At 40.4% G+C, this 22463-nt stretch overlaps 1 protein-coding gene across 2 annotated transcripts in view; it reads left to right on the plus strand.

Moving 5' to 3' along the window:
• Positions 1 to 22463, plus strand: part of LOC117155649 (CD151 antigen) — an 89720-nt gene that overhangs the window by 31688 nt on the left and 35569 nt on the right. For both annotated transcript variants that reach the window (XM_033331860.2, XM_033331861.2), the window contains one exon: positions 20978 to 21170. In XM_033331860.2, the coding sequence (XP_033187751.1) occupies positions 20978 to 21170 (193 nt within the window). The remainder of the gene's footprint in view (positions 1 to 20977; positions 21171 to 22463) is intronic.

Below are 22463 nucleotides of genomic sequence, written 5' to 3' on the forward strand. Positions count from 1 at the left end.
CAAGCATCCGAGCTTCCTTATTGGCCGCCAACAGTCGACGATGTCGAAAGGAAGGAACGAAACAGGTTGGAAAGAGAAAGAAACGATCTCTGCAGAATATCGAGGTGTTCCTCGAAATACCGACACCATCCGATCTTTCTTGACGTTTCTTTTCCTCCTTCATCTCGGTCGTTTCGTTTTGTTATATCCATTTTAGCGGCGAGAAATACCGGCGAGAAAATATAAGGAACTTTTCCACCTTTGTCCTCGCCAGACGACGTTTTTGTTTTACGCCGTCTAAAGTCACATTGCTCGCCTGTAAACTTTAAACGCCCTTTCACCGTGCTCTTCCTCCTCCTACGATATTAATTTCCCCGTTTCTACGTACTTTCGCTACGCGATTAAATCTTGCCGACTTTCCATCCTCGCTCCAAAGCCTCTCTTTCGGTCTATTTGAGAGAACCAGGAACACAGGATTGGAGGATATGCTCTCGTCGCGAATTAATTTCCCAGCGTGATCGCAAACGCAGCCGACACGCGTCTGCTGCTGTTGATTGCTCTTCGAATCAACGCCAAGCGGACAGAATGCGCCGTGAATTTCGGCGAAACGTTGCCAACGATGTTTGCCTAACGTGTTCTAGCGACTTCTAATCAGAAACATTCGTCGGGACAATTTTATCTCTATAAAGGAGAAAATGTTTTTCTAGGAAGAAAATCGATCGTAGACGGTTTATCGGGATTACGCGTACTTCGATTCCGCTACGTTGGTCGTCGGTGTTGGTGTCAAAGCTTTGCCGACGCTCTGTTCGTTCATTGATGAGCTTTGAGTTCGGTGGATCAACACGTCGAACAGGTTGTGCGATTGCTTGTGAAACTCTGCCTCGATCCGATAGTTTAACGCGACACGACGCTCTTCATCCATTGGTTCTTCTACCAAGCAACTTTTTAATGGACGAGAATTTCCGTTCGGGAAAATTAAGCTGAACGATGTCGTTTCGTTCGAAAGCTACCTTGTTCGAGTTCAGGATTCTTCTTTTATAAGCGTACTCGTATTATACCTAAAGGTAGTTGGCGATATCGTCGTCTAAGAAGCTTCGAATAATATTGAAATAAAAAACGAGGTAGACGAACGAAAGAGTCTGAGGGATAGAGGACCGTTTCACACTGAATGGATAACCGCGTGCACCGACGAACCTCCTCTTCGCCGGTGAATGCAGAGGATGAGGACTCTAAAGCAGGAAGGCATCTCGTTTAGAACCGTGGGGATTATTTTCTTACCGTTTATTCCAACTTGCCAGGAGATATTCGAATCCTTATCCCTTCGTTCCTCCGAGTGGGTCAAACCCGAAACTGTTCCCTTTCAAACTGAAAGCTGTAGATCCTATTCACGACCTCGCGGTACACGGCAGTGTCATTCTATCGACCAGAGACGACTACAAGCGTTGGTAATTTTGCGGAGAATCACGAATGTATTTTACTCCTAGAATTCTCACACGCTATCCTGCTCAAAATTATCCGGATACTTTTTTATTTTTCATAAGATAGACCAGCCTGACCCACGTCAAATGTCGTTTTGTACGATGGAACTTTAATTACACGCGGTTTCTCTTAGTTATCGTTCGATATACTATTCCAACGATTATTTTCTTTCGTTGTTACGACTAAGTGGACTGTATACAATTCTTAGCAACGTGTCAAGAAGAATTTATTCGAATGCTTATTTTCAAGGTTTTAACATTGTTCTCCATAGTCCCGGAAAGTACTCTACATGTTGAAAGTTGACGTACTTGCAACTTACTTGGAAGGTTATTTTCTTTGGAATATTTCCTCGCGCCGAGCGAACGTAAGCCGCCCCTTTTGCGACCGCGTTTTCTTACGCCACGGCGTTAAAGCGTAATTTCCTTGTTGTCGATCAAGAAAAGGTGTTAGTACGCGGCGTCGAGCCGAAGGTTTTCTTCTTCTAGCTCGATTAACGTTACCTCTCTCGAGCCGTGGAAATAACTTGCTCGCGTTCGCCTGATTACACTCGGCTCTGCCACCTGCTCGATGAAAAAGGGCCGCGAATGAAAATACGATTTCCACGCAACGTCGTGTCTCTTAAAATTGTTGTTACGCGTACGATGATGGAACATCGTTCGACGGCTCAAAGAAAAGAATTCCAACCTTCTTTTCTCTTCTTTCCTACGACAGTCGGACGTTTAGTCGTTCATTTTTTTTTCTTTTCCACCGGCGACTCAGCGAAGCTCATCTGTCACGGAACAACGTGAGGTTCGTCGTTTCTTCTCGCTTCCGCGAGTCGAACAAATTGTACCTGGCAGCGGGACACGTCCGCTGAGTAATGGGCTAACAGAGGGGAGGCTCGCACCCCTTGTCGCACGTCGAAAGTCAGCGCAAGATCGCTCTTATGTTTCTCTACCATCGGCTGCGCCGGCACGCCTTTTCGATGAATACGCGCGCCGTGTTTCATTCTCTTTGGCCATTGTGTACGAGCAGCGAGAGGCAAATGGAAATATCACTATTTGAATAAAAGGACAGGGCCACGGTTATTTATTTTCCCTTCCTAATAGCCGGAACCGGTGAATCCAAGAATGATGGGGCTGAAGCACGCGGACACTGTTTTGATTAGAGCCCGTGGTGGCTTCACCGTGTACCGGCAATGTGTCACGACAGAATGAAATGTCATCCCTGCTGCTTTCGTTCTATACGATCTCGTCGAATGGACGTAGGTGGCAGCGTACAAACACTACGCGATTTGAATAACACAATTGGAAACACAGTGTTACCAGGAAATTCGTCAACTGACTCCTCCTACCTTCCTCTTTTTTTTTTTTTTTTTTTTTTTTTTTTGGAGAGATGAGGCTTTGTTGGTAGTTTGGGGATCATGGAAACAAGTTAGAACAGTTTCATTGCTTTCATACACTTAATATCGTTCGTTTGTTCGTATTAACCGAGCAAAATTATTTTTGAAGGTTTTGTAATTTTTAATGTACCTCCTCGCTCGTAAAGGTAAAATCAAAAGATTGTTAGGGATTGTTGTTAAAGCTTCTACATGATACTATCTATATGGTCGCGATAGAAAAGTTTATGTATTTCGTGTTATATAATAAAAATCACATCAAGTATAAATAATCAAATGAAATCTGTATCTTCTATGCGAGTAATTTCTCGTAGATTTTAAAATGGAAAAATAACGAGCATCGACGTAACCAAAAGCGAGTCCCCGAGGGAGTTGAGAGTTTGTAGGGATCAGAGGGATACTAAGTAGGCGGGGGGGAACCCAAGGCACGATCCTCCATTACGTCGCCAATTGGATTTTCATTCTTTTGGGGCACACCACGTGTAATCCGCCGTATTGCCTGTCGGGGTTTTCTGCGGAGGAAGTCGATGGTTAACAAGTTTTCAGTTCCCGAGATTGCTAATTGTACAAGCATTAACTCGCAATTAAAGTTTCCCTCGTTAAATCAGGCTTGTATTCGCGTCGTGTCAATAAGCGTCAAGCTAGACTTTATCTTCTTCGACGTTACGATCTTTCGCCAGCTCTTTCGAGCAGACATCTTGACTCTACCTTACATCAAAGAAGGAAGAATTCCTTGACGAAGAGGATTAAATCGCGAGTGTAGCGCATATTGTATTTATACGAGAAGCTCATGGCAAAACTTAACTTTGAGTCTCTTATCGATGAATTGCGAAAAACAATTTTTACAGGCCTCTGTAATATCTCGCTTTCCACCGTGAAAACACTGTTTTATAAAAGTCTTAAAAGGATTAAAATATGGATAAGATGAATTACGCTCTTGATGAATATCAAATATTTTTTAGTTACATCTCATCAAAGAATGGGAATATTTTTTCCTTATCGAAATACGATGCTCTTTCTATCGACTAATGTCAAATATTCTTCTGCAATCGCTGCACCGCAATATTTTGCCAAAGTACATAATACGACGAAGCATATAACATAGAGAACTACAAACTTTCCGAACAACCCGATAACGATATTAAAACAAACACGAATTTCCGTACATTAAGTTGGATAATAGAGAAATTTCGATTCACGGAAACATAGACATAGAACGTTTTCACGCGTCGTTACGAAGTTCGTTCTACTCGAGTTGCACATTTTGTGCCCTTAAACTGTCAAGTTTCGTGACAATTCGTTCGATCGAGTTCCATTTTCGAAGGAGAAAGGGAATTGTATGCAAAGCTGAGAACTATGCTCCGATGCTACCCTTCCAATAGGTATTTTCAGTGCGACGAAGCGAGACTGATCCTCTTACGGACCGAGAAAAGTGATCGTAAAGATTTTAATCCTCCCAACCAGTGGATCCTTCTCGAGAATAACACCGAGGAAACCGAATTCGATTTACTTCTATGTGTAATATCGAAGTACCGTAGCGAATTTCATATCGGTGACAGGAGATGAAATAGAGAAAGCGCGTTTCGGATGATAAAATGCCACGTATGACATTTCGAGTATGAAAATTTTCATACCACTAGGGTGCGCTAGCTACGAAAATGTTTCTTCCTTTGCCGTCTCTTCTCTGTAGAAAATTTTTCTTTTCCTATTGGGTTGGCAACTAAGTAATCGCGGATTTTGTCATTAGGTGATATTAACAAATTGACAATATATTCGATAGGAACTCGTTATAGTTGGCTTGCATCTGGTTAAATATCGTTCGAGACTCGTACATGCTAATCTCGTTCAGAAGGACGAAACATTATTTTCTTCCCCGTTTCTTCGTTTATTTCATTTCGTATATCGTATTCGTATGTTTAGTAATCCTTTTAACGAATCTACAATTAAACAATTACATTTGTACAATTGAATAGCTCCTTACTACGTATTTGGAATTCCGGGCCGTTCTTGATTGCAAGCTTCGGCTATCGACGTTCGTTCTCTCTTTGTCCCCCCTTTCACAAATTTTTAACCACCACCCAAGCGACGGAAGGAACTTTTTTAAGAGACGTGCACGGAATTCGTTAGCATACAGGAAGCAATTGCTTCGCGTTCGAACGAAATTTGTCACGACAGCAATTGACGTTCACCAAAGCGCGTTTCTTCTTTCACGGAAGAACGACCAGCATGTGTTTTCCTTTCGGTCGGAGAACACGTCTCGTTAAAACAAATCGCATTTCATAATGTCGTTGGAAATCTAGTCAAAGTTAAATTCTTTATTCTATCGAAGAATCAATTCGGCCAACGAATGTTGTTCGTGTCCTACGCAAACGGTAAACTTCCTCGGCTTCCGGAAGGATCCGTGCGAAGGTTCGCATACCGAGGCGACTCGACTTCGATGCTAGTGGTATTCAAAGTACGGAACTTAATGGATTCGGCGAACTCGAAGGCTGCTTTCAACCAGCCGTCTGGATGCCGTTTTGTTTGCCTTCGCGTTGTATCTTTCTCTCTCTCTCTCTCTCTCTCTGCCAGTGAACAGATCCCATAAAGAAGTTTCGATCTTGAATTGAACGGTTGCGATCGTATCGAACGAAGCTATTGACCCCTTTACCACAATAAATGCAAAAAGAATGGTGGATTTTATATTCCACGATAAATCCTCGGGAACAAAGTAAATCGATGGTCAAATCCTATCGTGACTCATCGTAGACGATCCATCGATGGGACGTATTCGTCGTTTAAATCAAATGTTTGCGCAACGTGTCATCGGCTTATTGACTCCGTGACGATAAACAGTCCATTTCCAAACATATTCCCTAAATCTGTGTATACGTACTCTTAAAAGAAAAAGCAAAGAGAGGAAAAAATACGTTGGAAAATCATCCGATCGAAAATGTTTTACGAAAAGAGAGCAAACGTATATTTTTGCCATCATACGCGCGCCAGTTCAATCGATATCTGGCGACACAGGTGAATCTAATTTGACGCATCATTCGCGTTCACACACGGGTGAAAACAATAATACTGACATTTAGTTATCATAGAAAACCTATTAGTTTATCCTGCGAAATTCGAGCAAATCTATCTCATTGTCGACGTATCACGCGAACGTGACTCGACGTGGAACAAATAAAGCGATCTCTGAACGCGGTATCGTTACTGTTTTTGCAACATTTCCATCGACGCGAGCATGAGCGCATCCGTTGCGCCCCTTATGCAAATAGGCGAATATTTCAAACGTTTGTCCAGTCTCGACCAACGACCGCCTCTGGAAGCGAAATACACAGGTAGATGGTAAACACCGCTTTCGCGTAACCGTACGCGAACAATCCTTGAACACGCTGTCTCTCAATTCGCCTGGAAGTCGTTACCAGAGACAGCAAGGGAGCAGCAGATTATAGCGAAGCAGCGGCAGCTTCGTCCGCACGAAGGGAAACGATGCAGCGTTTCGTGTTCGTCCACCATAATCTCCACCCCTAACTTTCCCCGCTTTAACTTGCACCGGACTAGGGGGAGGAATAGAAAGGAAGAGGACGCTATCTCGAGGCAGAGATTGCTCTGCCCGCGTCTCGTTGTTCCCTACGATTTACCCCGACGAGATTACCCTTTGCATGCTCTCCAGTCGCTTTAACTTTTACCCCTCTCCTATGGCTCAGATTTCTGCGACATTCATCTCGCCTTTTTCCCGCTACGTTAACCACCATTTTTGCGGTTACTCCCTTCGCCAACTGGTCACATCGAGAACCACTCCGTTATATCGATAAGCCACGTTGACGTATACCCTCGTTTATAAATATGCCAAGTACCCCGAGTCATCGATAGTGAATTGTCTGTTATTTCATAGGGAATTTAAACGAAGACCTACGATTTTCTTAGCTACGTTTTTCTTATGGACGACGATTTTTTCTTTTTTTTTTTTTTTTTTTTTGATAATCGTTATAGACGATGGAGTTTCTTTCTGATTATCGTTAGACAGGATGTCAATGACGGAATTTTTTTTCGTTCGCTAATAACAATTATCGACGACAGACTTTCCCTTTTTATTGTTTTCGATCATCCTCCGTTTGAAAAAATGGGAGAACTTTTTAACGTAACTGTTATCCTTCCATGAACTTGAAACTTTCAAGCGAAGATCTCGTGTATTAATGTACTTAAATCAATTTTAATTAATAAGTACAACATTCAGGAAGCATGGTTGGAAACGAGGCCTTGTTGCACTACACGAGAAGGCTAGTTCATTTTTCTAATTGAACTGGTTGCCACTGGGGACACACGCTGCTACATTAATACGCAAGTGAGATTGCAAGCTTTCCGCGGTTATTATCCTCGTCGTAATTACGAAATGGCGATTATTTAACAAGTATAAGCAGTGCTAGGGATATTTTAATTAAATTAATATTCGTCGTATCCTGTGCTGTGATCCTACAGCTTTCAGTTCCGATGTACATATTAACAAGCTGGAAATTCTCGTCGTCGGATATTGTTCGCAGACCGTCGTTCCGTTTCTCAGTCTCCTCGAAGGACGTCGCTTGTCGATTTCTGTTTGCACTTAGACGAGCACATAATTAGTCGAATCTTGGCGTCGAATCGCGGAAGTAATTCCTGCCGAAGGAACAAGCTTCCTTCGATCGTTTCCTGAGCACATAATTATCGACGTCGTGTCGTTGCGGAAACAAATCTGAGTTTATTGTACCGTTTTATTTACGCGTATATAATTGCTCACGAAAAAATTCAGACACTTGCAGCAATCTTTATCGATACGTACATTATTTACACGTCTTACACGAATCATTTTGAAATTTCATTAACACCGCAATGAGACTGAAGCATCATGAGTATGCATTAGGTTGTTCGGAAAGTGTCTTTTTTTCGCGAACGTGTTTTTTACAACAGTGCACGTTCATATAAACGTGAAACCAAGTCTGTGAAATGTCGCGGTGTTTATCTCAACGTAACAAAATGGATCGTACGTAATTCGACAAAATAATATAAAACAAAAGACGTTGTGCGTCTATTATTTCCCCGTAAAACGAAAGAAACTTTTCAGACGATCTAATATATTGGCGAAGGAACAAATGTGAAAATCTATACAAAAATTACCTACAAAGTATTTGGTGCAAACATATATCTCACGGAAATGATACAAATATTTGAGCAATTAATTGTCCATTATAATAATGTAATATAAAATGTTCTATTCGGTGTCTTTAGCACTTAACAATTGTGTGATAATTAATCAGTCTTTGGTTAAATAAACTTTCACAATAAATATTTTTATACATTTTCAGATTGGACCAAATTTTGTCAATGCAATCCCGACAGTCGTGTCTCATTGCAGTGTTAATGATATCTGAAAATGTTTTCTGCAACGCATACAGCGCGGACTTGAAAGTTTTGCGCACCACTGTATATACATTTTGGACTTTGTTGCAAACTCTACCAATATCGTCATGAAAATCATGTCTCGTTATAGTTTTAATGAAACTTCGAAAACTTTCGTATTACGCACGTGATGTATTCATAGAAATTGTCCGTGATAAATGTTCGAGTATTTTCCTCAGCCACTGTAAATATGTCCATATTGAAATTTACGAGAGTACGTGGATATTGTAAGTGGAGCGGTATTAAATAATTACAACTGCGCTGAATTTAAGCTGCATTAAATTCTCATACGCTTCAACAGTATCCATTAGTCGGTTAATGCATCCATGTTGAGCCAACAATTGTTTGTACTTAATAAGATAAAGAGCACTTAACACGATGTTCAGCCTTCGTCGATGGATGATCGATTAATAAGCGTCATTGTCGTGTGTATCGGTTTTAATTAGAGAAAATATACTCGTGATCGATTCGTCTGTAGTTAAACATGTGTAGAGCAGAGGGAATGGTCGCATAACTCTCACTCGATCCGGTTCTACTGTAATCAAGACGTCGCTGCCGGCTGATCGCCGAGGGCAAGTCTTTCCCGCGTCCACGGTATTTTTCTTCTCCGCCCACACAGGTGTATATAACTTTATACTGCATAGTATGGTACATGCGTCCTACGTACTGTTCTCCATTATCACGAATGGTCAATTTCAAGAGAAAGTAGACTGCAGCAGATTTTAAACGGTATAATCTTTTGTTATCTTTCGATTTGCTATGATTGTGTCTTTTAAAGTTCCAGTGAAACGATGTAGCGAATGTACGTAGTTTTCATAACTTTTGCTGTACAATATGGTTATAATAATTTACTTCGTGTTTTTATAATTCCTGGAGCTTACGCGTTTCACACGGTATAATTTCCACGGTTTTACAATTCTAGCTTTGTAGTGGATCTTTTTATAAGTCTCGATTTACTATCCTTGCGTAACAAAATAAGAAATTATTTAATTATTTTATAAGATAATAATATTAACTGTAGTATTATGTATAATTTTTGTATAACGCGTGTCTCAATTACTCGCCTGCAGATTTCTATCTTCCCACGCCAATCGGAGTTTTTTCCCATCTATAATAAATAATAATCGTAATAACAATAATATACGTATGTAATCTGGGAAGGTATCAGGCAGAATCGAGCCAACAATCGCTGTGTACAATCCTCTATCGGAGATTTAAAAATTCAGTCGGGTTTCCTCCGTTTTGACTAGACGATCGTGTCGAAATAGATTCCGTTTTTCGATAAAGTATTCGATCAGGATTGAGAATCCGTTTGCAACGAGCTGTGCAATCCAATAGTCCAACCACGACTGTCACTCTGCACACTATCAACGATATTCGTTTGCGTCAATAGGAACGTGGATGAGATCGAGAAAAAGGTGTGCACATGTGCCTGGTCTGAACGGAAGTTTATTCCTTAATTGCGCGGTTCGATAGAAAAAAGAGGAAGCCGATCAGCAAATTGCGGCTAATTCGATGTCACGGTCACCGATTCGAGAACGTATTAACCCTTCAAGAAGTCTCGGCTCGTTAAATCCACGCCTAGTTTGCAAAACTGTGTTCCTAGCCGTCTGTAATTGTCCCGTTATTCGAGAAACTAGAAAAAAGTCTCGTAAACGATCTTCTACGCTAATGCTACGAAATATCCAAACATTCTAGCCGATTTATATTTTTAGCAATGATGCATGAATGTTAGCAAAATGAAACTAGAGATAAAAACGAATTTAGAAAACTGGAAATCAACGAGAACGTCCAAAAGTATTAAGCAATTTATTTCATTCAAAGAAATAATAATTTTTAAATAAATTTAAAAAGTAAATAGCAGCTGTATTAAAATTGTAGATACGGTTTATCGATGTACCTATCCTTCAAATAATTTCCGTTCGTGCATAACTTTTTACTTGTGATCCTGTAATTAAATAACACGTTGTTGAAAATAACCAAATAGCCAGATATTTTAGAGTGCTAATGTATCAGTATATCTCTCTCTCTTTTATCGTTTGGAAAATTAGTTTCGTATGGAATACGGATTTTCACGATTGTACGTCTATAGGGCGCGAATATATTTGATTTTCAAAGGCGTAGGGTGGGAACGTTTTATGGTTTGTACCGTAAAATCGATTCAGCTGGTAGATGTATAATATAATTTTATAACGCGATAAGGGAAATAGGAACGAATACCGGTTGCATGTTCCATCGGATACGTAGCCCGCGAGCTTTATCAACGTTCGTTCGATCAAAATCATTACGTGTTTCCAATGGTTTACTTTGTAGACTGGCCGGAGCAATTAGCGCGCGGAAATCACTGCCGTTCGGAAAAATATCGCCGCTAGTTATCACGTGTTATAGTATAAAGGTAGAGAAATGATAAAGAAAAGCGCTTTCAGTATTCATCGGCGATATTAATTGCAACTTTGATCCAACGTCCATCATATTTTCGTTTGAATTCCTTTGAATGGCCATTGTGACGATTTCGTAGATTAAATTTACGTCGTTTGAAGTTACGCGTTACAGATTTCGGTTACACCCAGATAAAATAATCTTTTTATGTTTATTCGTATAAAATATGATTTAGAAAATTGAATATACGTATTTGATACAAATAAAATTGTATTGAATTTTTAAACAATTAACACGAGTATATTTTACTCAAATTAAATATCATCTGGAAGATTGAATACACATATTCTTTTATTGTTTCCATACTTTGTAAATATTTTTATTTGTTTTAATAAGTGATTTCATATCGTAAATAAAAAATTGTATGTTACCTGGTATCATCAATCCGTTCCTGATGCTTTTGATATAAAAAGATTTTTCTGTCACCAATGGCTCAATTTCATATCGCGATATGAATATCGCGGATTTTCATCGAAAATTTAAAGACGCAAAGATATACAGGGTGAATGTAGATGTTATTAGCGAATTTTGATGTTGTTATTAGCGAAACAGGTAGAATGTAGATATAGAAAATTGTTTGATACATTAAATATCGTATTAATTGATATAGAGAGTACTATATGTTGGATATCTTATACAGGGTGGTTGGTAACTGGTGGTACAAGCGGAAAGGTGGTTCTACGCGAAAAAAGAAGTCGAAAATATAGAATAAAAATTTAAAAAAAATTTTTTTTTTTAATTTTTCCATCGAGACAACGATCTACAGTGAGATCCGTTATAACGAGACGTGATAAAGTGCACGCGTACCGAGCGAAAATTCAAAGTCGATTTTCTCGGAAACAAAGCCTCAAACGAAAAATTTTTATTCTATATTTTCGACTTCTTTTTTCGCGTAGAACCACCTTTCCGCTTGTACCACCAGTTACCAACCACCCTGTATAAGATATCCAAAATATAGTACTCTCTATATCAATTAATACGATATTTAATGTATCAAACAATTTTCTATATCTACATTCTACCTGTTTAATTATACCTATTCAGACAAATACGAACTTGCATAAATATCCGCAGACTAAATATTAGAATACGGATTTTCTTCGACTAATTAACCCGTTGGAAACACCGCGCGAAGTAAACCGAGGCTAGCGAAAGGATAAAAAATGTCTAGATCAGATCTACGGTGACCGTATCCAGGAAAGATTGGAGGTGGTGAGCCGCGAAGAATTTTTACGAGCGGCTAGCGTGTGCACGTAACAACCTGGCGAACATAATTCTCGTATTTCGAGGGGAAAACGACGTAAAGACGAAACGAGTGTCCTTTACGATCCCTTAAATGCCTCGTGTTATTTCCAACAGGCGGACGATATTCAGCGTAATAACGCGATAAATAACGGGTCGTAACTTCCGTATACGTAGGTAGTTGCCGCGTACTATTCGGCCAGGGCTCTTTATTCCGGAGCACGTTGGTTTATAAACGTTAATTACGTGTCCCCCCGTAGCACTGCAACCGCTTGCTTAGCTTTGCAGGAAGCGACGCGAAACACCAGTTGCCAGCGCCGCTTTCTCGCAGTTCTTCAGTCGCTGGTCGCGGCAAAAAGGAATAACTTGTTATTGCAAAAAAAGAACGAGTGCCTCGTTCTGTGACACGATGAAAAAAGAAGCAACACTTGGCGGAATCGATCTTCCTAGCTCAAAATCGTCTATGGACAACCGGTTTCTCCGGTCGAAATGTGTCTAAGCGTAGGAAGTTTTAGAAAATTGAACTAATCATTTCACAAACCATTACAGTGGAATTTCTAGTATCCGGACTAATGGAGAGACATAACCGTTGGGACGAGGGAATTTTCGGTTAGTAGAATCCGCGTCTTTTCGAAACATTTGAAAATAAGATGGTCGTTCGTCGTCATTTTCAATGTAATCTTCTTGCTTTCAACATGGGGAATTAAAATGTTGATAATATGTATGGAAATTTCCAAATGTTTCAAGATATTAGCGTTATAATATATATATATATTTAGATAGTGGCATTTTTTTATCGCTGATTCATTACCATTATTGCAAAACAGAGGGCGGGTATTTATTTTTCAATACCATTAAAGTTTTTCTACTTCTTGAAACAGCCGAGTAATTTCCAATTACATGTTCCTGTTCTTGACGTCATTAATTATCTACCTTCTCCAACTTCTGAAGTATTTTCTTTCCTCTCGGCGCTTGATACAAGACATTTCCTCTTTGATGTCATTATATACAAAATATTAACGTGTACGATATCAGCTTCGTACTAAAGTAATAAGAAAGCGATATGAAATAACAGTAAGGACGTATAAATGTTGTCAAAGACCCAAGCGAAAAATTAAGCCGCTTAATTAAAGTAACTTGATTTGCGCTATGCGACTTTCACAGATTATCCTCGCTGCTCACATTATTTAACATCCGCTGTCCGAAGAAATTTCATTCAGAACAGCCGTTTAATTCGAATAACTTAACTCGCGCTATTAATCCAAACCTATGTTCAAATTATTTGACCAATTTGAACGAGGCTTCGCCAACAAGTTAGCTAGACGCAGCCCGTTGCGTGCGATCACCAATTTCTACGGGATAAGACGATCGTAACTATACGACCACGCGAAACGCGATTAAGCAAACCTTCTTGATTTACCTTTCCTTCGTCGAGGTTAGATCGTCGCACCCACACAACGTCAAGTTGTAAAAGGGGAAAGCGATTCGCGGAATTGCGTGAGATCGAGGGCGATTGTTCGTCCCGGAAGCGGAGGAAAATTCGAAATGCCCCCGAGGATCGAAGAAGATCGCCACGGTTTGTCAGTATAACGTCGGTCAGATTCCGCTTGTTCCTGGCCTGTGCGAGTCGCATTATCCAATTTTCCACGGTGCTACGAGGTGCAATTGCACGCAGAGGCGGATGGCGTGGGCCGGTGTACTCGTTCGTCGGCTGGTTCCCGCGTTGTACGTTTGCCCGTGTGGCGGCTGTCTCCAGCTGGTGCGCGATGGAACCTGCGGTCGAATCGGCCGCTAGTAAATCGAGAGCTGCGATAAAATCGATACCGCGTAGATCCAACGATTTTTTGTCCCCCTCCCCCCCGCGAAACTTTCGGTCATTGTAAATGATACCACATTACGTGCGAACGATAGCCTCGCGTAATTGAAATGGAAACTGCGTATGCAATCGAGCGAAAGCTAATAGAGAGATGTGGAAGATATTTCTGACCACTACGATTTGTTATAATAGTTTTATTTGAATTTGAACAAAGTGCACTGATTTATGACGAATTGGTAATTACAAGCGGTACTTACTATCTTCCTGTAGAAAGAAAATTTCAAAAGGAAAGGTTCCAGCATCTTTAACTTTTGTTCAATACGTTCCGGTTCCTGTAAACAAAATATTCGTCAAGTTACACGATTCGTCGCAGTGCATCTGTAATTATATCGTAGAAGAATTATGTCTAATTAAGTCGTAAAGTTGTACCTGCGAAGCTTTCGATAGAAGTACGCAGGTACAGGATACATTAATTAAGTAATTTTCCTTGAAAGACGAGGTCCAAAACGTAGATGTCATAGCGAGTAGTAAAGAGTTACGAAGAATTACACGTAAAAGGAGGAAAGTATTACGGGAAAATACGAAACCTAGGCAATAGCGTGGATAGTCTGGCAAATAGCAACGAGCACACTGGTGTCATTCATAAAGATGAAAAAGACGAAGATCGATATATCGGTACATACAGGCTCTCTTCAAAGTTGCTTAGTCAAAGAACGAGCTGCGGTTTGGAAACATCGACGGATGATTTACGATGGTTCGATACAGGAGAAAGGGCAAAATACCTGACTCTAAAGAATACTTCCATACGTCGAGGCGCATTCTTTTTTCTCCCATTCCGGATGAAAGAATTTTCGATTACTTCGAGTTAACGAGCGATCGCGTAAAGTCAGCCAATCTGTCTGCCACGCTGCTTCTGCCGTGTGTTTCGTCTTTATCGACGAAATTTCACGGGGCGGAGTTCATGGAATAAAGGAAGAAAGGGGCGTTCGGATTACGGTTCTAACTTAAACCGAGCGTGCCAGGAATCCCCTGTGATGCTTTATGTTTTCGTCGATACGTGATCCCACATCGTACGATCTTCGTACGTCGTCCATCGTTCTCGTTATTAAAGCGAGCCATTTATCTTGTAGTCTGCGAGCTCGTTCGAAATTCCTTTCGATAAAGTCTCCTTCGTCGTTCTGTTTAATCCACACGAGGACCAAGCAAATCGTAGTTTATCGTAATATTGCGAACAAAATAGTAAAAACATTGTAAAACCATAGAATTATCATTAAATCGTAAAATTATAGAATCTATAATTAAGCGAGTTTTTCGATGAAATACAGAATCGATGAAAGGTATTGGATGATAAAAGTTTTGAACTGTGACGTGAAGTTGGATTCTCCTGGTCGAACTCCATAACCTGTTCCATTCTTCTTTTCCGATACTATGGATTGATTTAAGAAGATCTTGATACGATAGCTTAGTTTCATTCGACAGGTCGGTTATTGCTTCTCTCACCATAATCCAACTCGAAAGCAGAGATTGACTCTATCTTTGGCTGGCCATTCCGGATGAACCACAGATAGGAACAATCTTTATAGCTTTCACGCGCGAATAAATCGTTCACGATGCATGTCCAAAGTGTAAAGTCTAAATTCGCCTTTATACGGCAACGAGTATCCTTTTGAGGCGTTAATGGCTCTTGTAGATCGATCGATAAAGGTAAACGACGTGTCCCGATACGACCAGACCGTTTAACACCTTGGAGGCTGGTGTGTTTGCAAATGTGAAACCTGTCGCAGGAACCAACCAATAAAAAGAAGACCGGGGTCTCTGAATGGCCGGCAAGGTTAATACGATTGGATGATTGGCTCGATTAGCAAATTGGCTGGCGACGTGTAGGACATTGGGATAAATGAGGATATGTCTATGCTGGGAACATGGCACTGCCGCAAATTGATGGGAAGGGATCGAACGACAGCCTCGATGTCATCGCTGATATATTATGAGACATGGTTTTCGATAGGTGGGCTTACGTGCGCGTGTCAGCTCGACAATTAACTCGACCCTTGTAGAGTTGCACCAAAGGGCCAAAGGGTAGTAGATGGGGGCCCTAAAAAATGGAATTCAAGCAACGCGATCGAATACCCTTTTTTTCTATTATTCACCCCCGCTCTTTCCAGGTGAATCGCCCAACGATAAAATTTCGCGAATTGCTCGCGTCCCATGACGCGTCTCGCGCATCCCACGATACGAAAGTACCGGTAATTTTTATGTATTTATCGTTTAATACGATCGATCGAGCTATGTATCAGTTTCTTGAAAATAACGTATATTTCATGAAGTAGGAATAATGCGATTGAAGACTTCATGATAGAAGAGCGATAGCACGATAAGTCACGTTTTCTATTTTTTACAGACGAGCAGTTTTAAAATTCAGCAGGTTGTTGATCAATAGTTAAAATGTTATTAAAATTGTTCGTTTACTTGTATCTCACAGAGATCAGAAAAGTATTTGAACGTCGTATGCTAGTAACACATCTGCAGTAAATATCTTGTAACGTGTATATACATTTTCAAATTGGTCTCAAAATTTGCCAATATAATCGTGACATGTTACAGTGTCTCGTTACAGTGTCGATAAAATTTCAAAATACGTGTAACGCACGAAGCATAGACATAAAAGTTTTCTGTGGTAAATATCCAAACACTTTCCCGTGCCAGTGTACGACATACGCGCAATACAATTTGTTCGTCTTGGAAAATTAATTATAACAGTAAACATCACCAAAAATCCAACGATAGAGGTAAATCGCGAGAAGGATTTATGTAATTCTCGCGTAGTTTCTCGATAGAAGATAACCATTCAAAATGCATCGATGTTTCTCCATTTATTTCTCCTAGATTGTCTGTAAAACAAATACCAGATGCATATAGATGCGTCATCGCGAACGTGGGCCGTGACTTTCAGCGTGGGCGACGGAGGTGTAGCTGAAAGCTGAGGAGCGTAACACGTGGGTTAACAGAAGAGCCGTATCGGGTGAACGGCGCGTGGCAGATGAATTTTTTCATGTCACCGCCATCGATTATTTTCACTATTCGTTATCCCGAGGATACATACATTTGTATCTCGTTAAGCAAGCCATTTCGATGGTTCTGTTAAAAGCATCGTCTCATATTGAACGTTCGTTGCCTTATAAATCCATAAATGTATTCTTCATTTTAATTTTATAGCTGTATTTCTGAGTAGGGGTGTATAATTGAATATACTATTAGGCATTAGTGTTATAAAATAATAATTATACTAATACAATTATACTAATATATTCGAGAACTTAAAAGGGATAGTAGTTAGGTGGATCGTTATTATATTCGTCGTATTTTATTAGGTTGTTCGAAAAGCTTTTTTCGTTTCATAAGGTGATAATAGATGAACAATTTCTGTTTTATTATTGTTCTATTATTTCCTTATAAAACGAAAGAAACTTTTCGGACAACCTAATACCTAGTTGCATCAGTTACATTACCATTAAACCTGTGCTATGTAGTCGTGCCACAACTAGAACGCAAGAAACTAATTATAAATATTTCATTTGAGTTAATTTAACGCGACAAAGTTGAAGTAGTACAGGGCTACAGCAACCATAATAATCTACTTAATATTATATAATAAATTTTGCTACTTTTACCCTCTAACAGATCAGAATATTTATGCCAAAACTTCGTTACTTATCTCTTAACAGCACATTTGAATATTTCCCAGTGACGATTCGTTAAAATAAAGCATTCTATCCCCATTACCGCGAGATATCGAGCGGAAACAGTAAGTTTCCTCATCTTGGGATTTCCTCCTCCTGCGGCCTTTACTCTTCCGATCTGTTTGAGTTTTTCGTTCGGGAAAACTGTTGTTTACCACGTTGTTCCGCGATCTATATCTTTGTTCCGTTGCTTTGTTCCGCTGCTTTGTTCCGCGGGACGTTGGCATAATGAACGATACTTGCAGGAAACTTTGCCGGTTCTCTTACCTCTTTGCATTTCCCGTCCTCGATGTAACAGCGCGAAAACTATCATCCTGAAATTTCCAGCGTATTTCAACGAATTACAGCTGTCCCCCGGACTGGAAGTGAATAACGTATTCGCTGGAATAACGTCAACCGCACGGCAATCCTCTGTGGTAAAATAAAACACGATAGCTTTTTCGATGAATCGAAAAAACGCCGGTTGACATTAAGGGCTATATTGCTACCTGTCCGAAAAAAGTAACAACGGACGTGGAAAATATTCGATCGATAAACAAACAAAATAACATAAACAAAAAGTATGCAAAGACCAACAACCGCGATGGGTTATTCAGCCCATTGCGCGTTAAAAAGTAGACGAAACCGAAGAAAAGGAGGGAAAAATATATAAATTCCCGTTCATAAGTATTAGGGATACCTGCTGGTCGTGTACAAAATGTCATGATTGATCCAGATTGTTACACATTGTAACAGTCGAAATTAAAGATTATTCGGAAAGGATTTACAGTTAATTATACGTTGACTCCTATGTAATTCTTTGTTCTAACATTTATTTTTTAAAAATCTGGATCAATTGGACATTTCAATTGGCTGTTAAAATTGTCTGCATATTCGATTGTTGCAACCTCTTTATAATTTCAAAAACATTATTAAAATATTGGTTCTTAATAGTTTTTTTTTTTTTACAAAAATCTCACGATCTATCAGCCATTTACGAGAAGCATAATCCTTGACCCCAATCAATTCTTTTCGTTTTTAACGATCACACGAAGATACTATCTGTTATTCGTAAAGTAACATTGAAGTAATATAATCCGACAAAAATGTACTTTTTTCCTGAGATCTTCGTGTATAATCGATGAGATTTTTATCACTACATCGAACATATCGCTTCTTCACATTATTCCAAGCGAGGTTTAATAATCTTCTAACGGTTTGTCAGGTTATTTATATACATTGTATTTCTCTAATTGTTCTAACCCTAATATGTATTTGTGAACGGTAATGCACTTGCATTCAGGCGGCGGGAACTTCTCTTTATTCTCTGCTCGCGGTCGAAACTACTTCGCCCACACGAGTATGACGGGTCACACCCATTTAATTTCGCGGTTTCTCTTCTTTCATCTCCCCCCTTCAGGTTGCTCGAGCATCGCCTGCAATCAGTTCTTCCACGGTCTTCCTCCGCATTCGACCATCTCCACCTCCGTCGCGTCGCGTTTCGCCTCCCTTCGTTTGTTCTCATTAGTCCGCCATTTATCCTTCGTCTCATTCAACCTCGCGGTTCACCGAAATCCCCACGAAGAATAGCCCGGCCAATTGCGTCTTCGTTGGCGCCCGGCCCAATTGTTTCTCGATCGGCTACGTTCTAATTGCGGAAACACAATTAGCGCGAATAAATAACCAACCAACCAGCCAGCCAGCCAGGTGCGGTTTCTAATTAATTCTCCGCAGGTTGTTATCGGCCAGTGAACGAATCGTCGCCGCGTTTTATCTGTCGCGTCGTTCAATTGAGATCTTCAATACCGTAAATAATGGGCTTGCTTCGATTAGATTACGTTTGTAGAAGAGTACAATTAATTTGAATACTTGAAAGGTGATAGATTGGAAAATAGTTTGTCAAATGTATAAGGAATCTACAAATTTGATAACAGTTCATAAAATATATATATAATAATTTAGTATAGCGTAGGGATAATAATAATTACTAGAGTGCGCAGTTTTATTCGTTGATAGGAAACTTAAAGGTGACAGAATACGCGGAATGCGCGTAACATGCAAAAGTATTAAAAACAAATTTCTATTTAGGTTCTGTTCTTTACCAGAATACCAACTACGTTGTTATACAGCGATCAAACAATTATACTTAAAGAGGAAATATCAACAATTGCTCGTCAGATCGAAAGAAATGCGAGGGTGGAAGGGTTAATGAATTTAATCATCACCGAGAGAGCTGGAATCGATGCCTTTTGATATCGCTTCGACCACGATACGTGGCGAGCTACTCGAATGCACAGAAAAGAAATCGCACAAGAGAAGTCGACGACGCGATGGCTGGAATCGAGTTCGGGTCTCACTGTCACGAAGATAGCACCGACCGATTTCGTGCACGCGACCAAAGTGAGGAAAAGGGGTTACAGGAGCAGAAAAGGGATGGAGCGAAGGGAGAGAAACGATCGATCGAAAGCTGCATTCCTTGGCGTAGTGAAAGAATCGGTTCGTGCCAACCTATGCCGCTTTTCTTTCGAAGTGCTGAAGAGTTACTTACAGTTCCTTGACGTAGATCCTTTGCCACTACACGCCATATTTTCTTTTCATTTCATTCCACTTTGTCACTGTTTCACTGTCTCTTATTCGTCGTTTCTATTTAATAGAAGAAACTCGTGGAAAATTATAGAACAGGACGAAACCGTGAAAACACTAAAATTACTCTTTATTAAAAATATTTTTAATTAAAATATACTCGTTCCTAAAAATTCATTTCGAATCATACTGGGAGAACGAAACGTTTAACGAAAATACCATGTATAATAAAACGTCGAAAAAGTCGAGTGCGACAGATAGATGAGTAAGTATATATTTTTTACTTTTTAATAACATTTTTAATACATAAATACAGTACCCTTTACTTTCCTATATAAACGAACCACAATTATTTCCATAATTAAACCACTTTCTTCAAATTTGACTACAAATACAACTGTCCCATGATTTATATACGTTTTTCAAAAAAATCTCCTCCGCTTCATTTGCTCTAATATTTGTTCGAATATGCTCCATGTTCTTTATTGAATGTATCCAATTTGTTCTCCGAAGTCAGTCAGATATCTACTGGATCGATACGAGGTACCTTGAAAAACGGACCGGATATCGTAAGCGACGTACCAGTCAAATATAAGGGGTGAAATCTATCGGATTCTCATGTCTGTGGCCGTTTGGTCGGAAATGCTAGCGGCGCGTGGTGTCCGCTGGCCTGCCGCCAGGGACCGGAAGGGACGCTCGAAGATAGATTTACTCGCGATTCGAGCGGTGCACGGCTACTCCTAAAACCGTATTCTGAATGCGAAGAGTCGCTATCTCGATAGCCGCCGCCGGAAGAAATACAATTTCGTGTCGGCGACAAGATCCAGTTCCATCCGTTCTACCTCGGTTTTCATTCGAGAAACGACTATCCTTCTTCGCCTATAAAAATCACTAATCCGATGGAATTCCGTGTGCTTTCAGAGTTAGTGACGAGGTGACGACGACGACCACGGGCACGACGGAGACACACGAAGAAGAAACGAATCAACCAATCATGGCTAAAAGCGCCGAGAGACTTCCTGGTACGTCCACCAGGCTGAGGACCCGAGACGACGGCTGCTGTTCCGTGAATTTCCTGAAATACGTTCTACACATCTACAACGTGGTGTTATTCGTAAGTAATGTAAAGTCATGTGCTTTGATATATCTTCGATATATTCTGTGCGTTATATCGAGCGAAATGCAAAATGGACAGTGCATTGTCAGCGACCGACGGGGCAAACCATTTACGTTCTCGCCCAGCTCGGCTGGCGTTTACAATCGGCTACGTCCTCTGCAACGATGTCGTTTCTGGCCTCGTAAACGCCCCCTTTTAATTGTTATGGCTTCAACCACCCGCCGACATCGATGAAACCAACCGCAACTAGATCCTCGGCTCGATCAACGAACCGTGAGCCGGTTCTCCGTATTCCAAAAAAATTCGCGGAACGTTCCGGGTGTTAGGATGTCGAGTTGACACAGCGATTGATCTGGTCGAAAGTAGGTTCGTACGCTTGGACGTGCGTACCGACTACCTTTGTCAGTCTGAAGTAAACTTGTGGTACATTTGGTTTTCCTTTTATGGGAAAATGCAGTACAAACAGCAAACGAATGTGTATTCTTCGCGGAGAGGCTGCTCTTCGGAAAAGAAAGCATCGAAGAATTCCTTAAACGAAAAGAAATCCGATTCTTTGAGCAAGCTTAAAAGACATCTCGATAAATTTATTCGTGAGAAATCAAAGAAATATCATTTTCCGAAATATCTTGTAAATCGTCGCAAAATCGGCACGATTTTATCAAACGACTTAATGCTACGACCACGCTGTACTTGAAACTTCTTTCGAGCTTCCATTGAAATTTCATCGTATTAGCCCGTTATCGCTTTCTATTTTATATGTATTTAGCGTATTAGTAAAAATTAACAAGAAAATAACTGGCTTCGAATTAACATTTTACGCTCCAGACAAAATTAAAGTCCCTCCTTTCTGCTTAAACTCTCTGAAATTTCTGTTTGGCGGTGATATAAGGGCGTATATTTTCAAACTTGGTAAATTTCTTCGTCCAAAAGTACGTCGAAAGAGAGGTATACCGCAAAAATTAACGAGGCAATTCACGCGCAAACCCACAGGGACATTTCCTTAACGGAAACAAGGTTTCGCGTTTCGTCCCATGGATGTACGAGCGTTGTAAACAGCCGGTGAAACATCGTGACCCATCGTGATACATCCCATAAAATGCTAATGAAGTCCGCGTGGTAAGGTGCAGCCGCGGGCCGGGAATGAAAGCGTCGAAAGGCGAAAGAAGGAGAGGAATCGAAAAAAGAGCAGAAAGATCTCTGAATCGATCGGTAGCCCTTACCACGGAGCATCGCAGTTTAATGCATAAAATGTCGACGCCTCGTTGAGAAGCAGGTCCCACCGAGGACGTC

The sequence above is a fragment of the Bombus vancouverensis genome, chromosome 6 (genome assembly GCF_051014615.1).
Source record: "Bombus vancouverensis nearcticus chromosome 6, iyBomVanc1_principal, whole genome shotgun sequence".
Taxonomy (NCBI): Eukaryota; Metazoa; Arthropoda; class Insecta; order Hymenoptera; family Apidae; genus Bombus; species Bombus vancouverensis.